General features: G+C 42.1%; 1 protein-coding gene across 6 annotated transcripts in view; it reads right to left on the bottom strand.

Annotated features, from left to right (window-relative positions):
* MINK1 (misshapen like kinase 1) overlaps positions 1 to 14,741 on the bottom strand; it is a 213,781-nt gene that overhangs the window by 118,933 nt on the left and 80,107 nt on the right. For all 6 annotated transcript variants that reach the window (XM_033923495.1, XM_033923498.1, XM_033923497.1 and 3 more), the window contains exons 11-13: positions 9,623 to 9,692; positions 8,264 to 8,471; positions 7,517 to 7,633 (exon numbers count right to left, since the gene is read on the bottom strand). In XM_033923495.1, coding sequence (XP_033779386.1) covers positions 7,517 to 7,633; positions 8,264 to 8,471; positions 9,623 to 9,692 — 395 coding nt within the window. The remainder of the gene's footprint in view (positions 1 to 7,516; positions 7,634 to 8,263; positions 8,472 to 9,622; positions 9,693 to 14,741) is intronic.

Here is a 14,741-nt window from a genome sequence, read left to right as displayed (position 1 = left end):
CAGATTTGTAGTTCCTCTCTATAGAAGGAAGGATAGTCCTGGAGTCCCCAATTATGAGTCAGCTTCTCCCATGCATCATGGTCACACACTGATTCAACATGCTCACAATACAAAATGAACACAACAGTCCAACAACAGAACACCATAAAGAGGTAAAGATAAGGAGAGAAGTGTAAGGCCTGATGTAAATGGCAGCAGTCATGTGAAATCCTTAGTCTCGTGGTTCCCAAACGTTGGATGAGGATCCCAAAAGGGGTCAAATCATCACTGGAAGGGGTTATACAAAGAAAGCTATAAACATTTACAGACCCTGCCTCTCCTCCTATGTTGGCTTTCTATTAGAATGGAAAACCATACAAAGTACCAGGCTCTGCGAGTATACTTTATACTGACACACAGGGGTCTGCGATTGCAGCTTTCATGTTTTGGAAAGTGGAGGGAGTGGAAGGGTATGGAATTTTGCTATTTTGTTTTCTTCATCACCATCATCATCAAGTCATATGAACTTTTAAGGGTTAAAATGGGTCATACTGAATAAAAGTTTGGGAAGCACTGCTTTAGCTAGTACCCTTTCATACCACTTCTTTCTATTCCTCTGTAAGTGTACAGGACTGTTTAGCATGTCAGATCTAAGAATGCATTCCTAACAAGAGATAAAAAGTCAGGCATTATTTATCAGTATACATAAATGACCTATGACGTGCCCCTCCAAAGAGACATCACCTTGAAGTGGTGGAGGGGCTTGTATATTTCAGTGACTTTGAGGACTCTGCTGTAGGGCCACCCATTATCAGACAGGCCTCTGAGGGGAAATCAGATGATAAGTGTCCTAAACCTGTGAGAATCAAGATATAGTGACTTGAAGAGGACACCAGGAAAATGGCTGCTCTCTCCAAAGGCACTAACTATGATGGGGAAGAGAAGGGGAAAGACTCGAATGTACCCTCAAGTTCAGACTTCCACTCCCTACCTGAAGCAGTCAACGCAGGAAGATTGTGGCCTCAGACAGCCGGGCACATTGGTTGGAACTTTGGGCAGCTCCATGGACATCATGGAGCTTAGCTTGGAAAGGGTGTTATTAAGCCACCCCTGTGGTCCAGAAGTGCAACTGCATCAGGAAGCAAGGTGCAGAGGGTGGTGTCTGCCTCTGATTTAGCTGTCTCTGCTGGAGAAATCCCTGCTGCCATTTCCACGCCATGTGGATTGGTTGAGACAGCTATTTGGGGAGCTTCTGCTGTGGCCTCCAGAGCAGTGAAGTTATCTATGATGCCTTCTGGAAGAACCCTGGCTGAATCATCAGCAAAGGCAAAAATGAAGTTAATATGGGAAGTATTTTAGAGCCTGGGCAGGTCCCACTAGGTACTATTTTCTCAATTTTCTAAATGCAATGCAGATTTTTCTACACAACTTCAGGCTCAGACCCAGAGCTTACATGCTTTCATTTGAATTTAACTGAGTTTCTTGAGTCATATGGAACTGATATTAGGGAAATCAACTCTCATGTCATTTTTGTGCTGGAGCCTGACTGCAACTTGGTGTTGAAAAAATAAATTAGGTCCTACTTCTGGCTGCCACTGTTCAAGGGAGTGGAATTTGCACAGTCTCTCTGAGGCGACCAGTGAGACAAGGCATGCTGAAGGGGTGCATGTGTGCCTTTACTCATGGCACCACCTCCATTGTGGCTACCATTGACCCAAGGCTTGAAGGTAATGCCATGCAATAGGCTCTGGCTTGGCCAACAGATCTGTAATTTGACCACGAATCTTCTGGTCTGGAAGAAAGACTCGGCTTTCTACCATGTTGAATAAGACCCACAAATATTCCAGGAACCGTGTCAGAACTAGGTGGTTCTTTCAAAAGTTCACCATCCATCCCAGACTCTGTAACGTCTCACAACTGCCGCTACCGCCTTTTCTCCTTGCTTGCAGGACTGCACTCTGATGAGCCAATCGTCCAACTATAGGTGCACTCGCCAACCTGCTCTGTGGAGATGAGCGGTCACTACCTCCATAATCTTAGTGAAAGATCAGGGTGCCATTGCTAGCTCAAAGGGAAGCGCTGATAACTGATAGTGATCCTTCAACACATGGAATTTCAGGAACTTTCTATGTCCCGAGAAGACTGGGATGTGAAGGTAAGCTTCTGTCAAATCTAGGGCAGCCAGAAACTCTTCTGGCTCCACTGCTGCGATGACAGATTGAACGGTCTTCCTCTGGAACTGAAGAACTTTCAGGGTCGTGTTGACATGGTTGAGATCCAGGAAGGGCCTTTCTTGGGCATGACAAAGTATATGGAGTATCTGTCAGAGCCTGAGTCTTCTGGAGGGACTTGTTCTATAGCTAGAATATCTAGCAACCTTTGTAACTTTGCTTGGACCTTTACTGGCTTCTCTGGCTGGCCTGTCGGCGAATCCTAGTCAGAGAGAGGGTGCATGGACTCTATCTTGTAACCAATACTCCCTCTAAGCCAGGAAAGCAGATTTGCAAGTCATGATGTGTTCTGAGCAGCAGGTGATTTGGGCCAAATTATATAAAAAAATTGAGAAGTTAAATTATTTCTATTGAACTAGAAAGAAAAATATAAAGCTGTACATAAAATATATTTATAATCATATACATATTAAATCAATATTAAAAAGTAACTTAAATGGGAATAAAGTGATGTGAAAAAATTTTAACCACCCCCTCCATTCTGATATGTCAGACAGCACTACAACCATAAAATATGGAGTTTACCTAGCTATTTTTTAGGTAGGTTGCCAAAGGGCCACCTGGCTTCAGCTCCACTAGCCTTTAGTTTGCTGATTATGAAACATAGTTCGAGCAGCCAGCTGAGAACTAGGGAAGCCAGGGCTTAAATCCCACTGATGTGGCTTGAGATCTTGGACAAGACACTTAACCCTCCACTGCCTCAGATACAAAAATTATAAGCCCTCCAGGATCATGAAAAATACCTACCATACTTAATGTAAGTATTTTTATTGAGTCTTTCCATTAACTTGTACATTAATACCAAGCGTGTAAAATTGTGTACCCTGTAGCTCTACATGTCACACAGACACAATACACTGCCTGGTACCTGATCTAACGTATCTTTTCTCATAGGCTGAATGCTGTACCGATTACAGCCTGAAGTCATAATGCCGTTGTACAGGTCGATGGTGAGACCTCATCTGGAGTACTGTGTTCAGTTTTGGAGGCCACATTATCAAAAGGATGTGAAGAGAATGGAGTCGGTTCAGCGTATAGCCACTAAGATGGTCTCAGGACTTAAGGATCTCCCATATGAAGAACATCTAAGCAGGCTGCATTTATATTCTCTCGAAGAACGCAGAGAAAGGGGTGACATGATAGAGACATTAAAATATCTTACGGGCCATATTGAGGTGGAGGAAGATATCTTCTTCCTTACGGGGCCCACGGCAACCAGAGGGCATCCGCTCAAACTTAAGGGTGGGAGATTTCATGGTGACATCAGGAAATACTTCTTCACCGAAAGAGTGGTTGATCGATGGAATGGACTTCCACGTCAGGTAGTTGAGGCCAGTAACGCACTCGACTTCAAGGGTTGATGGGATAAACATGTAGGTTCGCTCCGGGGAAATGCTTAAAAAGAGGGTTCTTGTTGAGGAAGAGTTCTTTGAGTGGATTCGCTCGGGGAAATTCTTAGAGGGAGGGTTCTTGTTGAGGGAGGGTTCTTCGAGTGGGCAGACTTGTTGGGCCGACGGCCCTTTTCTGCCGTCATACTCTATGTTTACACAGACACAATGCATTGCCTGGTAACTGATCTAACGTATCTTTTCTCATAGGCTGAATGCTGTACCAATTACACAGACACAATGCATTGCCTGGTAATTGATCTAACACATCTTTTTTCATAGGCTGAATGCTGTACTACCTGTAGTAGCAACTCTATTAAATGTCCGTGAAAAACATTCCATTGTAACTTCCTGGGTAACTGTAATGTAATGTAATCCAACCTTGAACTGAATAGGTAAAGGTGGAATAAAAAACCTGATTAACATAACCTTTTAACCCTCTTTAGGATGGATAACAAAATAGTGACTGAGCGCTCCATGCTCCAGGATGGCTCTTCCATCCATCTCCCCAATCTTCAAATAATCCCAGAAAACATCTAAAAATAGTAATTCTTTCAAGCCTTTCTTAAACACCTGGAAGGAAGTCTTAAGCGAGAGTATAAAGATTCCAGAGGGAGGGGCCCATTACATTGAAGACTAAATTATGAATAGTATCTTTTAAAAAAACGAGGGAATAACTAGTTGATTCTATTGTGATGATCATAATGTCCTAGTTGATAAATAGGGTACTATTACAGAGAAATAACTGTGTTGTACCAGAATAGAAGGATTTGTGAACAACCTTAAAATCTTAAGTTACAATATAAGTAATGGGAAGCAAACATTCTTTTCTTAAAAGTATTGCCTGATCCTAGTTTTTTACACCATGTAGAAGTTAACAGCTGTGTTTGAAAATAACTGAGTCTGCCAAATTTCTGTAAACTGAAAACCTTTGTGTACGGAATTACAATAGCTTAAAGTGAGTGAGCATCATTGAGTGTACTAGGATTCAAAGACACTATCACTCCAATTTCCCTCTCTTGATCTCGGCATATCAACCTCTCACTCCCTAGAACATATGACTCCTTTGGATTTCCATTCCCCAAGTCCATCACTCTGCTCTTGTTCACATTAAATTTGAACTGTCAAACATTAAAACAGTCTTCTTGTTTTTGTAGATCATTTCTTATATTATCTACTCCCTCCAAGGGTCCATTCTATTATAAATCTTTATGTTGTCTGTTCCTTCTAAACTTTCAGCAATGTTGCTTACAATATATTGAATAGAATTGGCCCAAGTACTGATCCTTGAGGCATTTCACCACTTCCAAGCAAATTTCACTTACCACCTCCCTGTTATTCGTCAGTCAACCTGTTTCTAATCCAGTTCACCACTTTGGGTCTCACTTCAGCCCTCTCAGTTTATGAGCCTGCTATGAGGAATCATGTCTAAGACTTTATTGAAATGCAAACAAATTACTTCTAAAGCATGTCCTTGATCCGATTCACTGGCCACCCAAAAACAATCAATCGGATTCATTTGGAATGATGTTCCTTTGATAAAATCTTGATGTCTTGGATCTTGGAACCCACTGGATTCCAGGAAATTCACTATCCTTTCCTTCAGCAGCACCTCTATTACTTTTCCAACTAATGAGGTTTACTGGACTGTAGTTTCTCACCTCTTTTTGGTTTCCATGTTTTTGAAAAGGGACCACATTCACTCTTCTCCAGTCCTGTGGAATATCTCCCATCTCCTAGGATTATCAAACAAATCTTTAAGGGGTCTTATCAGAACCTCTCTGAGATTCCACAATATCTTGGGATTATCTCATCCAGATCCATGGATTGTCCGTTTTCAATTTTTGAAGGTTTTTTTTTTTTTTTTTTTAAACACTTTCTTCCAGAAACAACATGAGATATACTCCATTCCCACATATCTGTATCAGCTGATCAAGGTCATTCTCCAGGATTTTATTCTCTGAACCCATTACAAAAGTATTTATATAGCATGCTCACATTTTCTTCATCTCTTTCCACATATCAGGTATTAGCAACTTTCAGTCTTACAATTCCATTTCTAGCCCTACTCCTTTCTCTAAAATACTTAAAAAAAGTCTTCTTGCCTCTCTCTACATTTCTAGCCTTTTTTATTCTGCTTGTTTCAGCCATATTTCTCTTTCTTCATCTTCTTCGAGTTTTGTCCGATATTCTTTCCTGTGATCCTTTCCATGAATGCCACCTCTTTTGCCTTTATTTTTCCAGCCACTTGTTTGGAGAACCTCATTCATTTCCTTTTTCTCTTACTTTTGTTAATTTCCTTAAGCAAAGATGTGTTGCCTTTTTTATAGCTCCTTTCAGCTTAGACCACTGTCTTTTCACTTCTTTTGTGTCCTCCCATCCCATAAGCTTTCTTCAGGAACTCCTCCATTTTATATAATCGACATGTTTCAAATCCAAGACTTTAGCTCTTATATCAAACCAAACCATGATCACTTACTGCTCAGCTGGGTGCTGTGGATATTAATATATAAAAACCAAGAGGAAAACCCATAAAATAATCAATGAACAAACACACAACCCAATTGTGGACTCTCTTCAGTAATCCAAAAATATTAAAATTGGGGAACCCCCCCCCCCGAAGCCTGTGTTTAGGCGACTAAAATATCACTATAAAAAGTGACTAATGTGTTACTACTAAACAGGCTGCAATCCTCCACTAAATCCTCTACTCAAATACTTGTGTTTTACCCTGCTGTCTTGTGCAGCACCTATCTTCCATATGATCTTAACAGGAACTGTTTCAAGCAAGACTTCAAGGGATCAAAAAGGTGCTCAAACTGTGTCAAAAAAAACTGCTGACTTGGCTTTTCTGGCTGGGTTGTGTGCTTATTAGACACACTTTCTCCTTTTTCGAGTGCTGGATTTAGTGTCACCTGGCAGCGTGGACAGGACAAATAGGCCAACTGGTCCTTTTTTGAAATCATGTACTAAGGTAATAAGGCATGTAATACTAGGCATAGCCTGTAGTCTGTTCTCACTACACATGCCTTCTCTCCTCATAGCCTGCACATTATAAACCAAGAGAAGTCATAATCTAATCTAATTTCCATCTTATAAACCGGATCATTCCAGCAAGGACTCGAGCCGGTTAACAAAGTTTAAAAGAATATAATATAAAATAATAATAGAGGTAATAACATTTTTTTTTCAATAAACTAGATCAGTCCTCAGTTAAGAATCTCTGAAAGAGATAGGTTTTCAGAATTTTCCTAAAAAGTGATAGAGATAATGACGTTCTGATAATCGAGGGAAGATCGTTCCAAACTTTTACCAGGGATTAGGCTAAGGAATGTGAAAATTTACCTAGGGTTTTAATCCCTTTAACAGAAGGGAAAAACAATTTAAATGCATGTGTATTCCTGGTAGCGTGAAACCGAAGAGAGTTAAATGATAGAGGTAATAAAGGCGAAAAAATTCCATGTAAAATTTTAAAAATTACATTGGCACATTTAAATTGAATTCGCCAGTAAACAGGAAGCCAATGAAGTAACCTCAACAATGGAGAGGCATGATCAAAAATTCCAAAAATTACTTTGGCCGCAGTGTTCTGAATGATTAAATTTGGTTAATCCGCTATACAGGGAATTTGCATAATCCAGATGTGCCAAAATAATCGCTTGAACCAAAACCGCAAAATGATTTTGATGAAAAAAAACCTCAAACTCTCCTCAACATCCGTCAACTAAGATAAATTGTTGATTTGATTATTTAAAGATAAAGAAAAATCTAAAATAAAACAAAGGATTCTAGATGAAAATTCAATTGTTAAGGAGTCTCCTGATTTCAGTGCTATAACCTGAGGTGGATTGTGTAGTAATGGACCAAACCATCGCAGTCTGGTTTTAGAAGCATTCAATTTCAGACCCTGCCTGTTACCTGTTCTCGCTCCACCTGCCTGCGCTCCTCCTCTCTTCTCACAGCCTGCATGTCCTCGATGCGCCGCTGTTGTTCTTTCTCCTGCTGCTTCCGTTGCTCCCGCTCTCGCCGCTGTTGCTGTGGAAGAGAATAAAGACTTGTTTCAAGCAACACGAGTAAAAATGGCACACATAAGAACATAAGAATTGCCGCCGCTGGGTCAGACCAGTGGTCCATCGTGCCCAGCAGTCCGCTCACGCGGTGGCCCTCTGATCAAAGATCAGTGCCCTGAGACTAGCCCTACCTGAGCACGTTCCGGTTCAGCAGGAACTTGTCTAACTTTGTCTTGAATCTCTGGAGGGTGTTTTCCCCTATGACAGACTCTGGAAGAGCGTTCCAGTTTTCTACCACTCTCTGGGTGAAGAAAAATTCCTTATGTTCGTACGGAATCTATCCCCTTTCAACTTTAAAGAGTGCCTTCTCGTTCTCCCTACCTTGGAGAGGGTGAACAACCTGTCCTTATCTACTAAGTCTATTCTCTTCAGTACCTTGAATGTTTCGATCATGTCCCCTCTCAATCTCCTCTGTTCGAGGGAGAAAAGACCCAGATATAACCCTCAGATGCCATCAATTAACAGTACAATTATTTGTCAAACCAAGACTCTCTCAGTATGACCACATTCGAGATTTCACTCCTTCCATGGAACTGATTGAGCCTTCATGTATACACTACAAAAACAAATCCAACAGCAACTTGATTCCTTGTACCTCCTCCACACGCCTACGCTCCTCTTTCTGTTCTTCAATGCGCCGCTGCCGCTCATGCAGCAAGTGTTTAATATGGGCCTCTGAGTCTCGCTGCTGGGCCACCATCTGCTGCTGTTGCTTCATGGCCTCCGAGTTGCTCTTGTTCTCCTGCTGCAGACGAAGGAACTCCCGCCGCAGGGTAGATTCCCCAGGAACATTCATGATGGAGCTAAACAGAGGCAAATACAGTCATCCTGTGAAGGTAAATCCTATGCTCTGCAGGTGCAGCCTCTACTGTTCCAAAGACTCATGTGGCGTAGCGAGGGTGAGAGACACTTTGGGTGGTGGAGCTCCTTCCCCGCTCTCTTCTCCGCCCCCCCTCCTGCCATGCATGCCCCTTCCCTTCCCCCATACCTCTGTCTGGATATAAATAAAGAATGGTGATATTAACAACAGAAAATGAATCCTTAAAAGGTGAGACCTAGTTGCTGACCCTAAGTATTCAAAATGTGGGAGAGAGAGGGAGGGAGGGAGAGAGAGAGAACGTGTCCCTTCCCTTCCCCCATAACACTCGTGGCCCGAGCAGCAACCTCAACCTGCTGCTGGCACCAGCATCGGCTCTTCCTCTGATGTCACTTCCTAGGTGCGAGTCCAAGAAGTGACATCAAAGGAAGAGCAGGCACTGGCGCAAGCAACAGGTTGGGATTGCTGCGTGTGCCACGAACGTTAAAGAATCACAGGGCTTTGGAATAACCTTACTGCCCCACTACGGAATCTGGGCTCCTTCTAACTATTCCGAAAGCACCTGGAAACTAGGCTATTCTCAAAAATGTAATGCTCTCTTCCCCCTATACTCAACCTCCAACCCTATTATGCTGTTCCTTCCTTATATTAAGCTCTTGTAAACCATGGCGAGCTCTATAATTGTGGAGAGGATGCGGTATATAAACTTAAGGTTTAGTTTAGTTTAAAGAGATACGCGGGAAGGGAAGGGGCACACGTGTGTGACAGTAGGGGGGTGGGCACGTAGAGGAGGAAGGGTGCCCGTTCACCCCTTCAAGACGGCGCCCAGGGCGGACAGTCCCTTCCTTATCTGAAACAGCTCAGAGGGACTCCTCATTTATTAAGTCATTCCCAAAATATCTAGATGTCTCCTCAATTATCAGACATCCTAAGATATTAATCTGCCTCCCAAGTGAGTAAAGCACACTTCCCTCCCTCCCTCTCTCAATGATTATTGGAAGAGGAAACCATCTGCTTATGTCCAAAGGCTTCCTAGCTGGTGCCCTGTGCTCTCTCCATTTTCGGCAGTGCTAGCTCTCTAATGTTATAGTAGGTGCAACCATCCTGCCCACTTTCTCTTCCCCAATGCACTCCTACCTGGGTTCTCCTTCCTCTCCATGGCTGTCCTCTTCCTCCTCACTCCCACTGTATTCATATTCCGTCTCATCTGAAGGGAAGAAGGAGAAATATTTGCAGTTCATCAGTTTAAATCTACATAGTAAAAGTCTGGATATAAATAAAGAATGGTGATACTAGCAAAAGAAAATGAGTCCTTAAAGGGAGACCTAGTTGCTGACCCTAACTATTCAAACTGTGAGAGCGAGAGTGAGAGGGGAGAGATGGAGGGGGGGGAGAGAGGGACAGAAAGTGAGAGACTTTCAAACTAGAATTTAGAGGAAAGCTGGCATACAGTCAGAAGCACATGGCTTACACAGTAGTATTTTCAAAAGATATTTGTACAACAAGAAAGTCAGAATAACGTAATAGAGAGGTTGTGTCAAAAACTGAAATGGTACAGATAGATTTAAATAACAGCATAAAGATGGAAATAACTCCAAACTGCCTGTATCATCTGCTAATAAAGAGGTTCTATTTTAGGTTCTTATTATAAATGATAGTATCAAAAAATGTATTTATTTTGATATATTAAAAATCTTTATAAAACAAACTTGAGGTGATTTAAAACAATAAATTAACAAAATTTAAAATATATATAAATAAAATGCTTAAAATACCTCTCTTACTACGTATTCATTCCATAAAGCTGCCCTATCATATCTTCAGATCCAATGCAACTATTTACAGGAAGTGGTCATGAAGTGCAAGCCCTCTGGTACTCTGCTGCAGGCCTGGTAGAAGCTGAGGTTCAGAAGGGTCATGGCATCTTTTGAAGGTTAGATTATTTACATCTCATGTCCAAGTTGACAGCATAAGGCGCCACACATTGGGAATATATCATAACGTTTGGGATAAATATTTAGACTGGAGACAGGTCCAGCACTGAGTGGACTTTGGTTAGGGGAGTTTTGAACTGAGGCTGCCGGCAGAAGTATACAGACAAGCCTTCTGATTTTATCAGTCACTCTGGGGCTTCAGCACAAAGTTTCCTTAGGCAAGTGATATAGTAACATAGTAGATGACGGCAGATAAAGACCTGAATGGTCCATCCAGTCTGCCCAACCTGATTCAATTTAAATTTTTTAATTTTTTTCTTCTTAGCTATTTCTGGGCAAGAATCCAAAGCTTTACCCGCTACTGTGCTTGGGTTTCAACTGCCGAAATCTCTGTTAAGACTTACTCCAGCCCATCTACACCCTCCCAGCCATTGAAGCCCTCCCCAGCCCATCCTCCACCAAACGGCCTTATACAGACATAGACCGTGCAAGTCTGCCCAGTACTGGCCTTAGTTCAATATTTAATATTATTTTCTGATTCTAAATCCTCTGTGTTCATCCTACGCTTCTTTGAAATCAGTCACAGTTTTACTCTCCACCATCTCTCTCGGGAGCACATTCCAGGCATCCACTACCCTCTCCGTAAAGTAGAATTTCCTAACATTGCCCCTAAATCTACCACCCCTCAACCTCAAATTATGTCCTCTGGTTTTACCATTTTCCTTTCTCTGGAAAAGATTTTGTTCTACGTTAATACCCTTCAAGTATTTGAACATCTGAATCATATCTCCCCCGTCTCTCCTTTCCTCTAGGGCAGTGTTTTTCAACCTTTTTACACCTATGGACCGGCAGAAATAAAAGAATTATTCTGTGGACCGGCATCGGTCCGTGGACCGGTGGTTAAAGAACACTGGGCTAAGTCGTGGGCCAGACCCCGCCCATCTCTACCCAATCTCCACCCCAGACCCCGCCCCCATAATAGTACTAATTGCACCTTGCACGTCCCGTGTCTCATCGGGAAGCTTTCCCTCTGATTTTGCAACGTCAGAGAAGGCTTCCAGTTCAGGCGCAGGATGCCCATAGGAGCTACTGCCCATGGCTTTGTGCACTGAATCAGTTAGGAAGAGGGAGCTGGCTCGAAGATAATGCTGCAACGATCTCAACATGGACCGACGGTTGAAGAACACTGTTTTGGGCCTGATGCATTTGCTGGTCCTGTGGACTGGCAGGAAATTTCTGTGGACCGGCACTGGTCCATGGACCGATGGTTGAAGAACACTGCTCTAGGGTATACATATTCAGGGCAGTCTCTCCTCATACGTCTTCTGGCGCAAGCCTCCTATCATTTTCATCGCCCTCCTCTGGACCGCCTGAAGTCTTCTTACGTCCTTCCCCAGATACGGTCTCCAAAACTGAACACAATACTCCAAGTGGGCCTTACCAATGACCTGTACAGGGGCATAAACACTTTCTTCCTTCTACTGACTACGCCTCTCTTTATACAGCCCAGCATCCTTCTGGCAGCAGCCACTGCCTTGTCACACTGTTTTTTCGCCTTTAGATCTTCGGACACTATCACCCCAAGGTTCCTCTCCCCGTCCGTGCATATTAGCTTCTCTCCTCCCAGCATATACGGTTCCTTCCTATTATTAATCCCCAAATGCATTACTCTGCATTTCTTTGCATTGAATTTTAGTTGCCATTCCTCTAACTTTTGCAGATCCTTTTTCATATTTTCCACTCCCTCTTCGGTGTCTACTCTGTTACAAATCTTGATATCATCTGCAAAAAGGCATACTTTTCCTTCTAACCCTTCATCAATCACTCACCAACATATTGAACAGGATTGGCCCCAGCACCGAACCCTGTTTAAATAAAATCTACATAACAGGGTGACTTCTGTCATGTGTGGTGGTGGTGTTGTCCAGCAGGTTGGGGTTGGGATTGCTGCTTGCACCACGAATGTTAAAGAGGTACGAGGGAAGGGGTGCACGTGTGAGATAGTGGGGGGGGGGGGCACGGAAAGGAGGATGGGTGTCAGTGCCCCCCATCAAGACGGCAGAAAGTGATGCACATTGGGAAGAATAATCTGAATCACAGTTACTGGATGCTAGGGTCCACCTTGGGGATTAGCACCCAAGGAAAGGATCTGGGAGTCATTATAGACAATATGATGAAACCTTCCGCTCAATGTGCGGCGGCGGCCAAAAAAGCAAAAGGTATGGTTAATAAGACTAAGAATGTCATAATGCCCCTGTATCGCTCCATAGTGCAACCTCATCTGGAGTATTGTGTTCAATTCTGGTCTCCTTATCTCAAGAAAGACATAGTGGCGCTAGAAAAGGTTCAAAGAAGAGTGACCAAGATGGTAAAGGGGATGGAACTCCTCTCGTATGAGGAAAGACTAAAACGGTTAGGGCTCTTCAGCTTGGAAAAGAGATGGCTGAGGGGAGATAGGATTGAAGTCTACAAAATCCTGAGTGGAGTAGAACGGGTACAAGTGGATCGATTTTTCACTCCGTCAAAAATTACAAAGACTAGGGGACACTCGATGAAGTTACAAGGAAATACTTTTAAAACCAATTGGAGAAAAAAAATTTTCACTCGGAGAATAGTTAAGCTCTGGAACGCGTTGCCAGAGGATGTGGTAAGAGCGGATAGCGTAACTGGTTTTAAGGAAGGTTCGTACAAGTTCCTGGAGGAAAAGTCTATAGTCTATTATTGAGAAAGACATGGGAGAAGCCACTGCTTGCCCTGGATCGGTAGCATGGAATATTGCTACACCTTGGGTTTTGGCCACCGTGAGAACCATTGGTCTGACCCAGTAAGGCTATTCTTATGTTATATTCTTATACTGGCAGGAAGTGGGGAAAATTGCTAGTTAGCATCTTGCATAAACCCTGTCCCCTCTTACTGGAATGCTATTTATTAAATGCTCCAATTCCTGGGTTTACCAAAACTGCTCTGCATTTATTCACAGCAGCACATCTTGTATTGGCAGCTAATTGGAAAAGCGGCCGAATGCCTGAATTGCCAAGTGTTCGCTCTAGGTTAAATTATTTACATCTCATGTCCAAGTTGACAGACAAAAGGCACCACCCATTGGGAATATATCATAACGTTTGGGATAAATATTTAGACTGGAGACAGGGCCAGCACTGAGTGGATTTTGGGGGTTGGTTAGGGGAGTTTTGTGATTTCACCACTGCCTATTTTGCAAACTGGGACCCGAGAACCTTCACTTGTGTTTGGGGATCTGAGGTGAAAAATGAGGGGATGTTTTGATAAAATTTCACAACTGTTTTACGCTTCTTTATTGCATTGTGTTGTTTGGGGCCTTTTGCTTGCCTATGTATTTTGCAGCTTTCAATAAAATCTACACCAGATACAATAAATGAATCCTATGCAAATAATGTGTATATAAAAACACCAATTGCAAGGGGAATGTGTACTGTCGCTATTAAATTACATTACATTAGAGACTTCTATTTCGTCATTACCTTGCGGTGCAAGGCGGATTACAAAAGAGTTGTAGAAAGTGGGTTACAAAAGAAGATCTCTGACCATTTCCAGAGAGAGTAAAGAGTAGATCAGGTAGGTTCAGGGAGTCAGGAAGAATATGGGAGGAAGGGGGTAATCGTGGTGTTAAGATTTTTTTTAAACGATTTCTTGAAAAGTATAGACTTTGAAATCTGATCATTGGAATTTTTATTTCCACATAATATACATTTCCCTCCCCATTCTAATATAACTGTTATTATACCAAATTAAATTATACATTCTGGTGGAATTCAGTCTGTGATATATACAAAATGGAAAAAATAATAGCATTACAACAGGGAAATATTCATAATTTTAAGAAAATTTGGGAACCATTGACTCGATATTCCAATGATCAGATTTCATAGCACATTAGTAACAGTTATATTAGAATGGGGAGGGAAATGTATATTATGTGGAAATAAGAAATGAAAAAAGGGGAGGGTTATATTTTATATGATAAGATGAATTATTTGTAATCACAATTTTCATGTATTAATTGAATATATGTAATATTCAAATATTGTAAGAATGCAAAAATCTATAAATAAAAATTTAAAAAAAAGAAAAGTATAGTCTTTATTTCTTTTCTGAACATCTTGTAGTCTGGGGTTGTTATCAGTAGATTGGCGATTTGGTTGTCTAGTTTTGCTGCTTGGGTGGGTAGGAGGCCGTCATATAGTTTTTTCCATTTAACTTCTTTGATTGGAGGGTGTGTGAAAGGGGTGTGGGTTTCCCTATGCCTGGTTGAAGTAGTTTGGATGAGGCGATTGTTCAGGTAG

Source organism: Geotrypetes seraphini, chromosome 16 (assembly GCF_902459505.1).
Source record: "Geotrypetes seraphini chromosome 16, aGeoSer1.1, whole genome shotgun sequence".
NCBI lineage: Eukaryota > Metazoa > Chordata > Amphibia > Gymnophiona > Dermophiidae > Geotrypetes > Geotrypetes seraphini.
This window is presented reverse-complemented; position numbering and strand designations above follow the sequence as displayed.